The 16,164-nt window shown below is 40.7% G+C and overlaps 1 protein-coding gene across 1 annotated transcript; it reads left to right on the top strand.

The window, feature by feature from the left end:
* Positions 1-543: 543 nt before the first annotated feature.
* Positions 544-15,688, top strand: LOC109204650 (acyl-coenzyme A thioesterase 4). The gene is made up of 11 exons (XM_019366205.2): positions 544-751; positions 2,844-3,040; positions 3,135-3,234; positions 3,311-3,501; positions 3,580-3,749; positions 5,387-5,506; positions 5,748-5,830; positions 5,947-6,040; positions 13,359-13,439; positions 14,684-14,825; positions 15,053-15,688. Exons 2-11 carry the CDS (start codon positions 2,845-2,847, stop codon positions 15,181-15,183), a joined length of 1,308 nt encoding a protein of 435 aa, XP_019221750.1. The 5' UTR covers positions 544-751; position 2,844; the 3' UTR covers positions 15,184-15,688.
* The last annotated feature ends 476 nt before the right edge of the window (positions 15,689-16,164 follow it).

The raw sequence follows: 16,164 nt of genomic DNA on the forward strand, positions 1-16,164 counted from the left end.
TTAAAGGAAGTGGTTTTGGGATCTTTCAAAGCAGTCAGCTTTTTATCCACTATGCAACAGCATCTTGAATGTACATCATTGGCTTCATTTTTCAGCATGACAGTGGGTTCATTGTTTTTAAAGCAGCATGGGATCATCTTGGCAGTAAAATAGTAAAAACACCTAAAAAAAGAGCTTTGCAAATCCCTTCAAGAAGCCTTGAGAACTATTGATGAAAAACTTAAATTTTAAGCAAGCTTGCCCAAGATGATTTTGTGTGTGTGTGACTTTTAAGACAATTAAATTATACAAGTTGTGTATTTGCCCTATACTGCATTAACCTTTATGTTTTTAGATGTTTCAGTAAAGAAGTGTTTCCACTTTATAAAGGTTGACTATTAATATTTTAGTATAATTCTCTATTGATCACATGAAACCCTGAATGATGACTATTTTTAAGTTTTCCCTTGGATGCCCCAGATTATGACCGTTTATCGCTGTCTGATGACGCCACCTTGTGTCCAGGCAGCGGTGTATACACGGTGGTGAGCACGTCCCTGTGGGAGGAGACTGTAGTTCCCTTTCACGCAGTGTGTGTTGAAGCTTTGAGTTTGCAGTTTTGTTGACCCAACTTTTAAAGCTAGATTCTTCGGTAAGTTTAAGACCCTTATAGGGAACTTGCAGACCAAAAATCGACGGAGAAGCAACACCAGCTCAGAGGTCTGCTGCTAACAGGAAGTTGTTTTTTTTTTACGTGATTTAACAAATAAAGGTAAGAAATCTTCCACATTCGCTACAATGTTTATGCAGCTTTCATTGAGATTCAAATGTGTTTTTCCACTGATGTGTTAGACTACCATCAGGATTTGTTATATCACGTAAATTCAGGTCACTATACTTCATTCAGTATTATATTTCTTACCATACATGTGAAATAAAGATTAATATAGCTTCAAGCCAGGTTGTCGCCAGCAAAAACTAGTATTTTAATGACGTGTCAGAAAGTTTCAAATGTTTTTGCATTTTAAGGTATACAGTGTAGATCAGTGGAGCACAGTAATGAGTGGTCACTGAATAATTGCAAAAAGAAAAAAAAAATGTAACAGTTGTTCTTGTTAATGACCACATTCTACAGTAGAGGTGTCAAACATGCTAAAGGTCCAGTCCGTTCAATTGCATGAAGATAGCTGGACTTCAGTTTCTTGAAATGTGATGTCAGCATTACTGTACTGATGTGAAGACTTAACTGTTTGAATTTTACTCTGTATCATTCCAAAAATGTTTTTAGTTACAAAATCTCTAGACTACAGTTTTATGCTTTTGAAGGTCAATAACTCAGGTCTGAGGGGTTTTTTTTTTTAAGGACTCAAAATGCACACTCGTAATCCAAGTTCAATGGATTTATTTACAGCCAATGAAATCCCAGCTGATCTAAAGTTTAGGACCACATGCCTTTAAAAGGCCAACTCTTTGCAAAATGTGGATTCATCATAATTTTCTGTCAGGTAGTCACACTGTCATGATGTTCTGATGGCAAAGGCAAAAAGACGTTCAGTTTTTGAACGTGGTCGGGTTGTTGAACTGCATAAGCAGGGTCTCTCGCAGCGTGCCATTGCTGCTGAGGGACACAGGAAGACAGTCATTTGGAATTTCTTACATGATCCTGAGGGTTATGGAACAAAAAAGTCAAGTGGAAGACCCCCCAAAAATTTCACCAGCACTGAGCCGGAGGATCCCATTGGCTGTTAGTCAAGACACTGGACGATCCTCGACCCAAATTAAGGCTGTTACTGGTGCCAGCTGCAGCCCCATAACTATCAGATGGCATCTGACTGAAGGGCTTCAAAAACAAAAAATGTATTCAAAGGCCTCCTCTCCTTGAACGCCACAGAATTTACCATTTGGACTTTGCAAGAGAGCACCAAACATGGGACATTGAAAGATGGAATAAAGTTTTATTCTCTGATGAGAAAAAAAATGTAACCTTGATGTTGGTCTTGATGGTTTCCAATGTTACTAGCATGACAAGCAGATATCACCCGAGATGTTTTCTATGCGCCACAGCAGAGGGGGCACCATAATGGTCTGGGGTCCTTTTTCCTTCAGTAGATGCAGGGGTGTTAAATGGCCGCTGGCTATGTCCAGATGTTGCAAAGAGCATTCTTCATGACTGAGGGCCCTCGTCTGTGTGGTAACGACTGGGTTTTTCAACAGGACAACGCTACGGTACACAATGCCTGCAGGACAATGGACTTTTTCCAGGAGAATAACATCACTCTTTTGGACCATCCTGCATGGTCCCCTGATCTAAATCCCACTGAGAACCTTTGGGGATGGATGGCAAGGGAAGTTTAAAAAAATGGACAACAGTTCCAAACAGTAGATGCCCTTCGTGCTGCTGTCTTCGCCACTTGGAGAAATGTTCCCACTCATCTCAAAGAAACTCTTGCATCAAGCATGCTGCAACAAATTTTTGAAGTGATCCACAATAATGGTGTAGCTACTCATTACTGAGTTCATGTTTGGAATTTTGATTTTTGTTTTGTGGGGGGTTAAGGGTTTTTTATGGAGGTGTGGTCCTAAACTTTTGATCAGCTGTAAAACAGCCTGTTTCAGTTTAAGCGTTGTTTTCAATAAATTGCATGCTCAAAAAAGGTTTTGTCTCACTCCCATTTCTTCTTGTTGTATGTTGAAACTCTACTTGGAACCTTGTTAAGATCCAACCATGCATAGTATGATTTTTTGCCATTTTTCAAGTGGTCTTAAACTTTTGATCGGAACTGTATTTAATAGAAATGCATATAATGCTTGAGTGATTCAATTCCAAATCCAAATCAAGTAATATGTTTTTATATCGAGTTCAGGATGGACAGGAAGCAGTGTTGTGTGAAGCTGTCGGTTCAACCATCCAGAGGGCCCATGGATGAGAAATTCATTGTCCTCGTCCAGAATGCCCTGCCTGGTTCCCAACTAACCATCCGTGCCCTACATCAGTGTGAAGATGGACACAGCTGGGAAGCGTTTGGTCACTACACTGCCGATACCACAGGGACCATCGATGGTACGTTGTTCAGTACTGAGACCTGGAAAATTCAGGGAAGAAAATGTAGAAATATGTGCAAGTATCTAACAGATTGTGTTTTATTTTTTTGTAGTTTCAGAGGATCCCAGTATACGTGGGACATATTCCGGTGTTGAACAGATGGGTCTACTGTGGAGCCTCAGACCAATTCCAGGCAGCAAACCTGGGCTGAGGTAGGCTTTTTGTGTAGATGACACCAATACAGAATCCATTATTGGCACCATAGATAATTCTGCCATCACTCCTCAGGATACGAAAGAAGAACCTCCAGACTCCCATGGAGGTCACAATTTCTGTTTACCAGGGTCACCAGACAGAGGGCTTTGCAGATCTGGTGCCACTCTCTGGTGTAGTGGTAGAGCGCTGGTATATGGCACCTGGTGTGCGCAGGATTCCAGTTACAGAAGGTGGACTCACCGCAACCCTTTTTCTGCCCTCGGGTAAGACCTGAAGAGTCCACAGTGAGATGTCCTGTGGGTATAAATTAGATCAGCATGTATTTGTTAACTTGTCTTAAGGTCCTGGACCTTTTCCTGGCCTCCTGGATCTATGGGGGGGTGGAGCGCAGTTGGTGGAGTACCGTGCAGCGCTCTTGGCCTCCCATGGCTTCGCTAGTATGGCCATCGACTACCTGACCTCTAAATTCACCATGGAAACTGGAAAGATGGTGGACAACCAGTATTTTGAGGTAGATCTAACGAATTTAATGTTTTGGTTACAAGGAAACAACACGAAAAAAGGAGATAGTTCAGTTAGTCTCTTTCACCTCTAGAGCAATGTTGACCACTGTGGGCTTCCACCTGAGTTATCCTTCTTTTTGACTCTAATGAAGACCGTGGTTTACAAAATGAAGATCATATTGTCTTCAAAAAGACTTGAAACAAGCAATTAAGCCCATAAAAGCCAAACGAGAATGTTTACTGATGTCATAGATTCAAGGAGTTCAGGTCCATTCCATAGACTTCCATACATATCTTTTTGCAACCAGAGGAATCACTATATGGATCATGGAAAACAAGGTATGTTTTAATGCACTTAGACTTCTTGGCATTGTTGCTTACACCAGTGAATAAAATTGGTTTTCATAGAGTCTATGTTGAAAATGAAATAGTTATACGCTTTTGGATCTGATATTAAATGATCTTCAATGCCACCTTCCTCAAACAAAGTCTCTGCAAAGTCTGATTACATGCATGGAGCAACATAGAATCTCCTGCCTCCAGCATTTCCTACCCAAGCACTATCCTTGCTGAAACTAAACTGAGCATTTCCACTAATAAGAACACATTTCATGTTTACTTAAATAAGAGCAACTTCAGAATATGTCCCAGCTTCATTTTCTTAACCCTTTTGATGTGTGAAAACAGCTCAGAAATCTCTGTACAATGTAAACCAGATGAAGTTAGAACGACAGTGAGACAGTTTACAGCCTTCCTTACAATACTTTGAATGCTACGAAGCTCTGGGCTTTTCCATTGCACTGTCTTGGGTCTGTATCGTCCTGTTCTGTCTAGTGTTGTTTATTTTTGCAATTTTTTGCACCTTGCACTTTACGTAGTCCTGTGTTCGTCCGTTATATGTCATATGTAGCACCAGGGTCTCAGAGGAATGCTGTCTCATTTCACTCTGTACTGTACCACTGTACATGGTTGAAATGACAATAAAAGCCACATGACTTGACTTTTAGATGCACTATGTTTCATGTCAGGTTGATAAAGACAGCATTTGCGCCCTGAATAAAACATTTGGGTGATGTCACGAGATGCTACAAAGAAATGGAACATAAAGTTTTCTCATCTCAGATCATGTATGCCTTAAAAGATCTTCAGTTTCTTTAATTTCAAATAATGAAATACAAACTGCCCTTGAAACTGCTGTCACTGTGCTGTGTGTGTGTGTGTTTATAGGTCAAAGCCCCATGAAAAATCGGCCCAAAGTGTCATTCGCCTTCACTCATGTCTTTAATCAGACAGCAGGAATGAGATTGAGAAATGCTGAAGTTGTTTTAGTTTAAAACCTTTAAAATCAAATTTACATTTGTTATTCAGGTGTTATGGCATGCATGATTTTTAAAATATAGATGATGTTAAACCATGGACAATGGTTTCTGTGCTTCTGAGTTTGAGTTTATACCTTTTGGCTTTTGTACAAGATTTTGTGTTTTGTTTAGTAATTATGTTGGTACCTTTATGTTTTGAGGAATTGGGTTTGACACTGGCCCTAAAAATCCTCTTGAAGAATTCTTTTATCTGACCTTAAAGATCAAAAATGAAAGTCCTGGTTTTGGTGTTTTACCTGTTGTCCAATATATTTTTCCACCTGCAGACAGCCTACAGAGTCCTGCAGCAACATCCTCAGGTCTGCGGCAGCAAGATCGCCATGATAGGTCTTTCCTTTGGCACCAGTATGACCCTCAAGATGGCCATTTACTCTGAAGTTATAAAAGTAAGACATGATATTTTTTTATCGTGAAACTGCAGCTGGAAAATCAGCATCAGTCTGTTTTCAGTAACAATCATGGTCAAGATGAAGAAATAGGTTGACCACTGGCTGTTTTTATAGTTATTGGTTTTGGCAAATTGCTACTTCATCATTTCTTAGAATATTCTTGTCTACCCATCTTAGTCCTAATCAGGTCTTTTTGTCAGTTGATAACATCTGTGTACTTTATGTGTTTTTTTTCCAGCTCAGTGCTGCAGTCTGTATCAGTGGGAGTCATGTGCAGCCAGTTGAGGGATCTGTGGAAGAAATAATGGGATTCTTTCAGAAGTAAGTTTACATGTTGTCATTTACTTTTTAGTTAAAGCCAAATTGGGAAGCTAATATATAGAAAGATGTCAGAATAATCCTTTTTAATTTTCGCTTTAAATTTTTTGTCACATCAGAAATGCTGGGAAGACTCGCTTCAATGAAAAGAACGAGGCGATCTGGCGAGATCTGCTGTTGCCCATCCCCACCGACCCTTCACTCAAAGCCGATGTGGGTACCACCAGCTAAAGCATATCTCTGTCTTACGGTGCGTTCACACCGAACGCGATAGACGTGACCAGAGCTTCAGGTTTACATGTAAAGTCAATGGAGGAGCGCGATGAAGCGCGAAACTTCAGAAGCAGTTTTGAGTGGCGAAAACGCTTTTCTACCTGATTCGTGCAACCAAGTAGCGCGACTGATGCGTTTGAAGCGTGAAGTAAAATACGCGCTGCAGTTTGTGTGGTGCATTTTGTGCATTCGCGCTTATTGCGTCTACTGCTCGAGTTGAAAAAATCTGAACTCCAGCGTCAAGTCGCGCCGCGACAACCAATCAGGAGCCTGGTGACGTGATGCTCTGACCTAGTTCAAAGGGGCAGGTCCAGCCAAAGCCATTCATTCTAGCAATCAGTAGTTCAGTAGTAGGCTCTCCAGGGCAGAAACAATGTTCTTATTTTTGACTCAGATTCTGCAATAAACCATTCCGTTACAGATAATCATGTAGCTGTTTTACAGCTATTGTTTCAAGATTTATTTTAGATAAAAGGGAGGTTGGAAGATAAAAGGAAGGTTGGATTTGTGTAAATAAATAACCAACAGTGAGCCAAAAGTCCAAAGTCAACATTAGTCAAACAGCACAAGAGACGAGGGTGACACAAAGCTACAGTGCTGTGAAATAGTATTTATTTATCCCTTTCCCAGTTTCTTTTATTTTTTTATTTATGTTGCAAATTTGTCACACTAATTTTTCAGATCGTCAAATAAATTTTTATATTAGCATGGATAACCTGAAAAAATATGAAATGTAGTTTTTAAAAGGTTATTTCATTTATTAAGGCAAAAGGGCTATCCAAACCTACCTGGCCCTATGTGAAAAGGTAATTGCACACCTTGGTAAATCATGAATTAACTAGCCATACCCAGGCCTGATGACTGCCAGAGTTAATGAATCAAGAAATAATTTAAATAGGTTCTAGATAGTAAGTATAAGTAATATATTTCCTAGATGCCCACCATCAACATTTTTCAGAAAAAGTACCTAGTTTTAATCAATGTAGTATAAGATTATTGGGTAAATATTTGCAACTAAAATTCCAATTGAATAAACATGAATCCAACATGAATAAAGTAAATAATTTTGGCCATAATCGTGCAGCGCTACTTCCTCCTATGCCATGAACTAGGGATAGTTCCCTCATTCTATATATTTTTCAAAAGAGCCAATATTTCTTTCAAAAATGGATCACTTAGTCTATTAAGAATCTCATTGCTAGTGTCATCTCTTCCAAGTGCTATGTTTCTCCTTTTTTTAGTAGCCCTTTTCAGTTCTTCTAGCAGAAATAAATATTACATACAATGTTGTCTTAATAAACCCCATGTGTATGTATGTGTTTCCCTAACATTTCATTTGTTTTTCTTACTCTGTGAACAGATGTAACCTTACAGTTTTGCTTTATCCTCCTCACTTGCAGCAGCCATGTTTTTCTCTTCTAATACTATTATCTTGCTTCTTTTTAGAAGCAAATACTCCTGACTCTAGAGTTCTCCAACTGATATCTCTAGTAGTGTACCATACCCCATCTCTTTTTCTTTTTCCTTGACCTTGATGAAAACATCATTGAATCTGAACAACCTTGCGGGCTTAACAATGTGACTCTGAATGTCTGCCATGTTAAAACTACAGGAGAGAAAACTTCACCACAACATGTTCTGAATTTCCTTGCTGTAATTCAGAACATAAAAGAGAAACACATACATAACTCTGAGCATTCACTGTATTATTTTTTATAGTAGCCCAGATAACTTGCTCACTCACGCTCCGTTATTGGGTTTGTTTGGATTTTGACCTGCTAATTTGCATTTCTCTTCGTAGAATGTTAGTTATTAACCCTCTGGGGTCCAGGGTATAATGCTTTATCTTGCCTTGTTTGGTATCATTCTTTTCAGCACAACCTCAAATATCTTAAATCGGAGTTATTTTTTCATTTTGACATATTGTATTAGCACAATTGATCTAAATAAGTAAATAAATAAATAAATAACTTAATATCCGAGTAGAAAAGTTAAATTTTTTACTCTAAAAACTACAAACATGTTTAACAAATCATTTTCATAACTTGAAACGCAAATAGAAAATGTACATTTCTATTTACCTAAAAATGCAGCCAGGGCCTCAGGCGTTTTTTATATATAACCATTTAAAACTATCTGCAGAACAATCAGGTGTTCTGCATCAAATAAGATGCCACACAAATTATTTCCGCCATTTCAAAAAAATAGTTTGTCCAGTATGACAGAGGAGAACACCACAGGCCTAAACTCTGCAGGTCTGACAGCAAGAGGTGTATCACTCCTCCCGTTTTCTAGCTGGAGACAGCATTTACACTGCAGTCTGACTTTGGTGGCTTTCTGGAGCAACTATGACATTCATCAGTATAACTGATACGCAAAAAAAACAACGACTACACTACACACTAACTACACACTCCAAACACGCCAAACTTCGCAAATCTCTCACATATCAAAACTCGCTCTCTCTCTTTTTTCCACTCTCTCTCACTCTCTCTCTCTCACTCTTAAAACTTCCCCCTTTCCCAAATAACCAAATGCCACATGTTGCCATATCATTTTTTGATTGGTTGACATGGTACATTTTTCCACTACTGGGGAAGGGGTGGTTTTTTTTTTCTTCTTCTTTTTTTCACTCACAAGTGGATAGTGTTTGCTAGTACTGTCCACAGAAAACACTGTTTTTACCGTTTCTTCCCGCTGTTAACACCACTGTTTTGCTCAGAAAAAAAACATTGCGTGAATTTTTTATCATAACTCTGGTTTTACGTGGCCTGTCAACACAATTAAAAACTTGTATATAGTTTGAAGTCTGTACTTTCGACCCAAGTTGAAATGGAGACTCTGGGTCACTGCATCTTGTTGCTGTGTCGGCTTAAATTGGTCATGTTATTTTGAAACGCCAAGCTGAAGTAAACTAGCTGGGTCTTTGTATATCATTTCTGTTAGTAGATCACCCTGCAATTGCAGCATTACAATAGTTTATCCCACTTAGTAAATCTCTCCCATAGCCTCTGTCCATCCATCCATTTTCTTCCAGTTATCCCATGGCTAGGCCTCCAGCCACCTGGTCATAACTTATTCAATGGAACACCAAGGTGTTCCCAGGCCAGCTGAGAAATGTAATCTCTCTAGCAAGTCCTGGGTCTGCCCCGGAGCCTTCTTTTGGTGGGACATGCCTGGAAAATGTCATCCAGGAGGTGCCTTGGAGGCATCTTAATCAGGTGCCGAAACCACCTCAACTGGTTCCTTTCGAAGTGGAAGAGTAGCGGCTCTACTCTGAGCCCCTCTCGAATAACTAAACTTTTCACCATGTTTCTAAGGAGGGAGTCGGACACTTTTTGGACATATCACAGAGCTCATGATCATCATAGGTGAAGGTAGATTGCCCAGTAAATGGACAGCTTCGCTTTTGGCTCGCTCTTCATCATGATGGACCGGGGCACCCCAATCCATCTGTCAGTCTCTCCTTCACCTCTCTCCTCACTCAAGTTACTTTAACCGTTCCACTTGGGGCAGCAACTTGTCCAGCGTAAGCACTCCACCTTTTTTGAGGTGAGGAAAAAGGTGCAACGTCTGATTTGGAGGTGCTAATTTTCATTGTTGCCGCTTCACACTCAGCTGCGAACTGCTCCAGTGTGACCTGGAAGCCACCACCTGATGAAGACACTAGGACCACATCATCTGCAAACAGCAGAAATGAGCTTCTGAGTGGAAACCTTCCGCCATGTCTCTAGGTCTAGAAATCGGTGACAAAGGGCAGCCCTGGCAGAGTCCAGCACCCACCGGGAATGAGACCGACCATTTCCAGCAATGCGGACCAAGCTTTTGCAACAGTTGTACAGGGACCGAATGGCTTGTTGCAACAGACCAGACACCCCATACTCCCGAAGCATTCTCCACAGGACATGCCGAGGGGTGCAGATGAATGCCTACAAAGTCTACAAAGTACATGTAGGCGGAAACCATCACCCCAGTCTGCCAATCCAGAGGCACTGCCCCAGCTCTCCAAGCATTGTTACTGAGGCATGTCAACCAAGATAGCCCTACAACAGGGGTAGGCAACCTTTCTGATGGCGAGTGCCATTTAAAATTTCCTCAGAAGTCAGAGTGCCATATGATTGCATTAGCATTAAATTTAATAACGCTCTATATGAACAGTTACACATTATATAGAACCGCTTTATAGAATTTTATTTGCAAATGTTGGCAGCTATCAGCGAATAGTTATCAGCTATTTTGAAACAAAAAAAGACACTTTTTATCCATAACAAGAACTCCATAACAGCAAATGAACTGTACAACAGAAAATACAAATGCTATTTATGGTCTCCTCACAACAGTGATAAGAAAAATAAACTGGGCCAATATGGTATGTTTGTTAATACAGAGACACACATGTTAATGTGATCTCTGGTCTCCCACTCAGAGACACAGGTCTCCGAGTGTCCAGCATTCAGACGGCTACCTGAGGACACTCATGTGAGAGAAAATCTGCTCACACAGATATGTAGAGCCAAATACTGTCAATAAGGCCTCTGCAATGTTCTGAAGACAGTTAAACTTGTCAGGTAGTGATGTCCAGCAGGTGACAATGCAAGCTCCATGAACACGCACAGCTGTGGATTCCAGCTGCTTCGATGTCGCATTAACTGGCATTAACTCAGCCAGTTAATGCGAGAGAAATCTAGCTGCTCATTAAAGATTTCTGGTTTGATCAGGAAATAAAACATTGGTCCATATACCTGAAAGTCCCAAAAATGCATTGTGTCTCGAGTCTATGGATGCATTTTGACTAAAGACTGGCACCCCAGATATTAAAGCCATAAAGCCTTTGAATGAAAACAAACGCTGTTGTGACAGTGATGTACACTGTGTTGTTGGTAAATGTATGATTTCTATTCATTTTACGTCAGATAAAAACTTTGGTTGTAAGCTTCAGATAATTATTTAATAACAGCCAGACATTTTAAATGAGAATAAGAAAGTATTTCTTTGTGCCCCCCTTTCCCTGTTAATGCCCTACCTGGCCCCCCTGGCAACACTTTGCTAGACCCGCCCCTGCACAGTTACCAGCTGTCAGCTACGTAGAAAAGGATCCTGGTGTTATTTGTCTCTCAGAAACAGTTCATGACTTCCCTTCAACCCATTCATGTCACCTAAAAGGTAAACCTGTTTCTCCATCACCTGTTCAGCTCTGATGATTCAGTAAGGACATCTCCTGGTTTCATCTGCATGTTTCCCTCTCACCAGATATACAAACCGATATCATGACCAGCAGCTTTCACAGCTGTGGCTCCAGCAAACATCAGCTGATACTAGAAATTAATATTAAATAAATTCTAACAACAGCTGATCACGCTTAAACGTGCTGCTGTTGTTTAGTGCGACATCCGGCGGTTTCCTCTTTCTGGCGCAAAGTGAGCGATAAACAAACAAGAGAGAAAAGCCGATCAGCTGATCATTGGGACGATTCCGTTTGTACGGGACGGTTGGCAACTCTACTAACTAACCTTATGAATAAAATAAAGTTCACTATCAATAAAATCATAGCACCCGCCCAGCAGTATATAAATTCCGTCATGCTAGCTAGTACGCAGTACGAGTTATTGTAACTGACTGTAAAAAGTCAGCACAACGAAAATAAACTGCACCTAAACTTGGTTTATATCTGACCCAGATAGACTGCAGGTCATAACTTCTTACCTGAAGTTTAGTTCACCTGACGCTCCGACCGGCGGCTGCCTCGGGTCTCTCCTCCTGCCTCCCCTTCCCTCATCCACCTGCTGGTCTCCACCACTTGTTAATTTTACTGAATCTGTGGAAGCTACGCCATGGCCAACACCAAACAACTGAGTTATTTTTACACACCGACCGGCGTCTGGCCAATCCACCACCAAAAAAAAATCAATAAAAAAAAAAAAAAAAATCGGGCCACCGAGCAAATGCCCGGTATGCCCGATGGCCAGTCCAGCTATGGTCGTGCGTGCCATCAGTTAACCCTTCGCGTGCCAACGGTGGCACGCGTGCCTAGGGTTGCCGACCCCTGCCCTACAACATCCATACCCTTTAGCAACTCAGCGCGACAGGCATTCCCAGCATAACCTCACTATACCTGTAGGTGTGCCAGATCTGTCCAGCGTCCTCTTCTGCCACCTCATCCAACTCACCACCGGGTGGTGATCAGTTGACAGTTTGGCTCCTCTCTTCATCTGAGTGTCCAGGAGAAATGAGTTTCATTCGAAGGGTGGCTGGGCTCTCCCTTTAGAAATAGTGTGAGGATCTCAGTCATTCCAGAGGGACTCTGAGTAGAGCCACTGCTCCTCCACGTCAAAAGGAACCAGTTGAGGTGTTTTGGGCATCTAAATAAGATGCCTCCTCCTCCTCGCAGGTGAGATATTTCAGGCATGTCCTAAAGGGAGGAGGCCTTCGGGCAGACCCAGAATATCACATCTCTTTAGCTGGCTTAGGCATGACTCATTGTGTCTTCCAGATGACCTGGAAGAGGTGGCTGGGTGAGTTCAGGACTGACCGACTCACCTCAGACTGTTGCCCCTGTTACTCAAATCCAGGCAAGCAGTACAAAATAGATGGAAGAAAATTGCTTTCTAATAGCTTATGCTGCAAGGTCATCAGCCCTACTTTCAGATCCCATGGAGGGACAGGCAGTCCCCAGTCTCACTACTTTACCTTCAAACACTAAACAGTAAAACCATCCATCCATTCTCCTCCACTTATCCAATTAAGTGTTGCAAGGGTGCTGGAGCCTAACCCAGCTACTACAGGATGAGAGGCAGGGTACATTCTAGATAGATCGCCAGTCTGTCACAGGGATAACACAGACAGACAACCATTTCCACTCACCGTCAGGCCTATGGGCAATTTTGAACCAGTTAATCTAACCCAACTAATTGCATGTATTTGGACCGTGGGAGGAAGCTGAAGTACCCAGAGAAAACTCCTCATAGAAGGGCCCAGGCTAGATGGTGGAATCAAACTAAGGACCTTCTTGCTGTGAGGCAACAGAGCTAACAACCATGCCACTGGTGGTTACCACTGTCCAACAATAAAAAAGCAAAACTTACAAATATTCACTAAAAATCCAAAGCTGAAATCTATAACTAAGAATTCAAAACTCATAACAACAGAACAGAAACTAACAACAGAAACCCTTTGGATCATACCAGCAAGAGGTGATAGAAAGCTATGCATAATTTCATGGGTGAAAAAAACAAAACTTCTGCTGTTTCTGTCTGTTCAGGTGGGAAGGCTACAGTGTCCTCTGTTGCTGGTTGTAGGCGAGGATGATCAGAACTGGCCAGCCCAAGAGTCAGCACTGGATGTAAGTTTCCTGGGACGACTTCTTATGTGAACAAGGTGGTTGAAATAAGGTTAGAAATGGGATTGAAAAGAGTTGGCTTGACCTGTGATTACTTATAAAAATGAATAAGTTGTGGGTGTTCAAAATGGCTTTTTGGACTTAACAAACACTTAAGTTATTGATATAAATGTATGGTCAGTAATCCAAGAGGCCACTGCACAGACCTCTGACAGAGAAGTGACTTGCATAAAGCTCATGAATTTGCAAGATTCTTGGTGGAATGTGGATAAACCCCTGCGGAGTATAGCCTGCCTACCTTTTCATGTGCCCCTTGTATTGCCTTCATTATCCAATAAGAGAGCCTTGTCTTAGTGGCCGGAATCCCTAGTCAATTAGCTCGGTAACAGACAAACAGCTGGTATGTTCCCCTGTGCGGCTGGGCCTCAAGAAGATATACCCTCAAGGACCTAACAGGGCACAATAATGGCCCACCAGCCTTTCATTCGTTATTTTGAGGAAGGCAAAAGGGACGCAGCTTGACAGACTGGCTGGCATGAAATTCCTACATAATCTGAAATGCAAGATTTGGGCCAAGTACCACACCTGCCAGTGCCAGTATTCCTTGTGTACTGAAATGGCATGCAGTTATCCCTGACATGATGGGAAACAAGAATAATGGTGGTGTTTTGCTATCCAGAAGGAGGTCATAGGCCTGCTTGTTGCCACTGCCTGCTCCTTCATTACCTTTACCAAAAGTAGAGAGGTGGAGACCTGCTGCATCTCTATGGCATCTCAGATCCATCCCCCAGCAGTTTAGCCACTCGGCACTGGTACATCACCTGTGTTATCCTCCCGTTCCTGGATTGTCAGTTGTGGCCTGCCACAGCCAATTGGAGTAATATTTCACTTTGCAAAAATCTCAAAAGTGAAACAATATATTTAAAAATTGTACTAAATAAAACAGAAAATAGAGCCCATAGGGAGAAACAGGGGCTCAAAACTATAAAATTCAAATCTTAATAGAATTTCTCAGGTTTTTGGTGCATTACATTTGGGATGGGTAATAAATTATTGAATATCATTCGGCATAATTTTGTGAGTTCTTTGGCTATTAAGTATCAGCATGATTTTTTTTTTAAATAAAATGTTTTCAAGTTTGTCTCTGTAAAGAAAAATGATGCGACAACTAAAGGGCTTCACATAAAAAATACACAATGAAACTATTTCAAAAATATAAGATAAAGTTTTACTTTAATGTTTTCCAGATTAAGGAAATGATGGCACGAGCGGGGAACAGTCATCTGCTCACTGTCCTGTCGTACCCAAATGCAGGTCACTTGATCGAACCCCCCTACACACCGCATGCCAGATCTAGCACCTTCAAGACCGTTGAAATACAAGAGAAGGGTAGGTTCACTTTCAGACTGCAAGGTTGTAGACAGTCTCAGTTGTTCTTTGAGGACCAGTCCACATTTTGGCAGGTTTGATAACTGAATGTTATGTAGTTGATGTTCAGATAATTTTGTGGCAAGAAAATGATTGTGAAAAAAAACTGTGGGCTACTAATAATTGTGGTACCAGTTTTGGGAACAGCAGTTTTGTGGTGAGTCCTGATGTCTGTTTTGTTTTTACAGTGATGTGTCTGTGGGGTGGACAAACGGTAGAACATTTTCGAGCTCAGGAGGATGCCTGGAAGAAGATCCTAGTGTTTCTCAGGGAGAATCTGTATGGTGGCAGGAAACCTACCTCATTTTCTCACCTGTAATCAAAATGACGACATGAGTTCCAAAGTGAAAATATTTGCCTAAAGACATAGTTAAAACTCAGAGCAGCAGTAGTCCAGATCAAATAAACAAAGCCTGTACATTAAGACAATCTACTGAGCCCACAAGAGGAATTGTTTTTTTTTTTTTTATTAATAATTTTCCCTTTATACAAAACAAAACAGACATCAAAACAGAAACAATAAAAGGAAGAGAAAAAAAACCCCAAAACAAACAAAAAAAACAAAACAAAACAAAAAAACAAACAAACCAAAAAAAAAAAACCAACCTCAAAACAGATCAAAGAAAAACCCCACAATGAGCAATCGGAGACATGTAAACGGGAAACTGATACAGTATATATAATTCGGTCTACCAATTATTTACATATAACTCCTGACAATCTCAACCCGCCAGTGAAGTGGGGTTGTGCCTATCAGTATGGTTTTCTTCAGATCATCAGGTAAGTAATCCAATAGCGGGCGCCATATATCCCAAAAAATATCATCATTGCCACTTAATTTTGCACTCAGTCTTTCCATTGGTAATACTCTAAAAATTTCTTTATACCACTGAGTTATTGTTGGTGGTTTTTCATTAATCCAACTAGAAAGTGCATTTTCTGAAGAAACTGCAATGTGAATGCTTGAATCTGAATGTATGCACTGAAATGAATTAATTGCTGAATTTTGAGTTAAAAATAAAAATGTTGAATGAGCTGGAAAATGCAGATTTATTAAACTGAAAACAAAAGTGCAGAACTTTTGAAAGCTGATGTTCACACAGAAGAAGTTGGAAAATAGCTGAAAAGTTTTTAAATTAAAATTTGGAAAACCTAAGAAATGAGAACAGAAAATTTAGAGTCAGAAAACACCTGAATGAATATTAAAAGTTCATATTCTTTGAATCACTGAATGACTAAAATGTGATCCCTCCACTTGGATCCACACAGTTTAAAAACTTTACATATCTGAGCTTTCAAA

Source organism: Oreochromis niloticus, linkage group LG23 (assembly GCF_001858045.2).
Source record: "Oreochromis niloticus isolate F11D_XX linkage group LG23, O_niloticus_UMD_NMBU, whole genome shotgun sequence".
Classification (NCBI taxonomy): Eukaryota; Metazoa; Chordata; class Actinopteri; order Cichliformes; family Cichlidae; genus Oreochromis; species Oreochromis niloticus.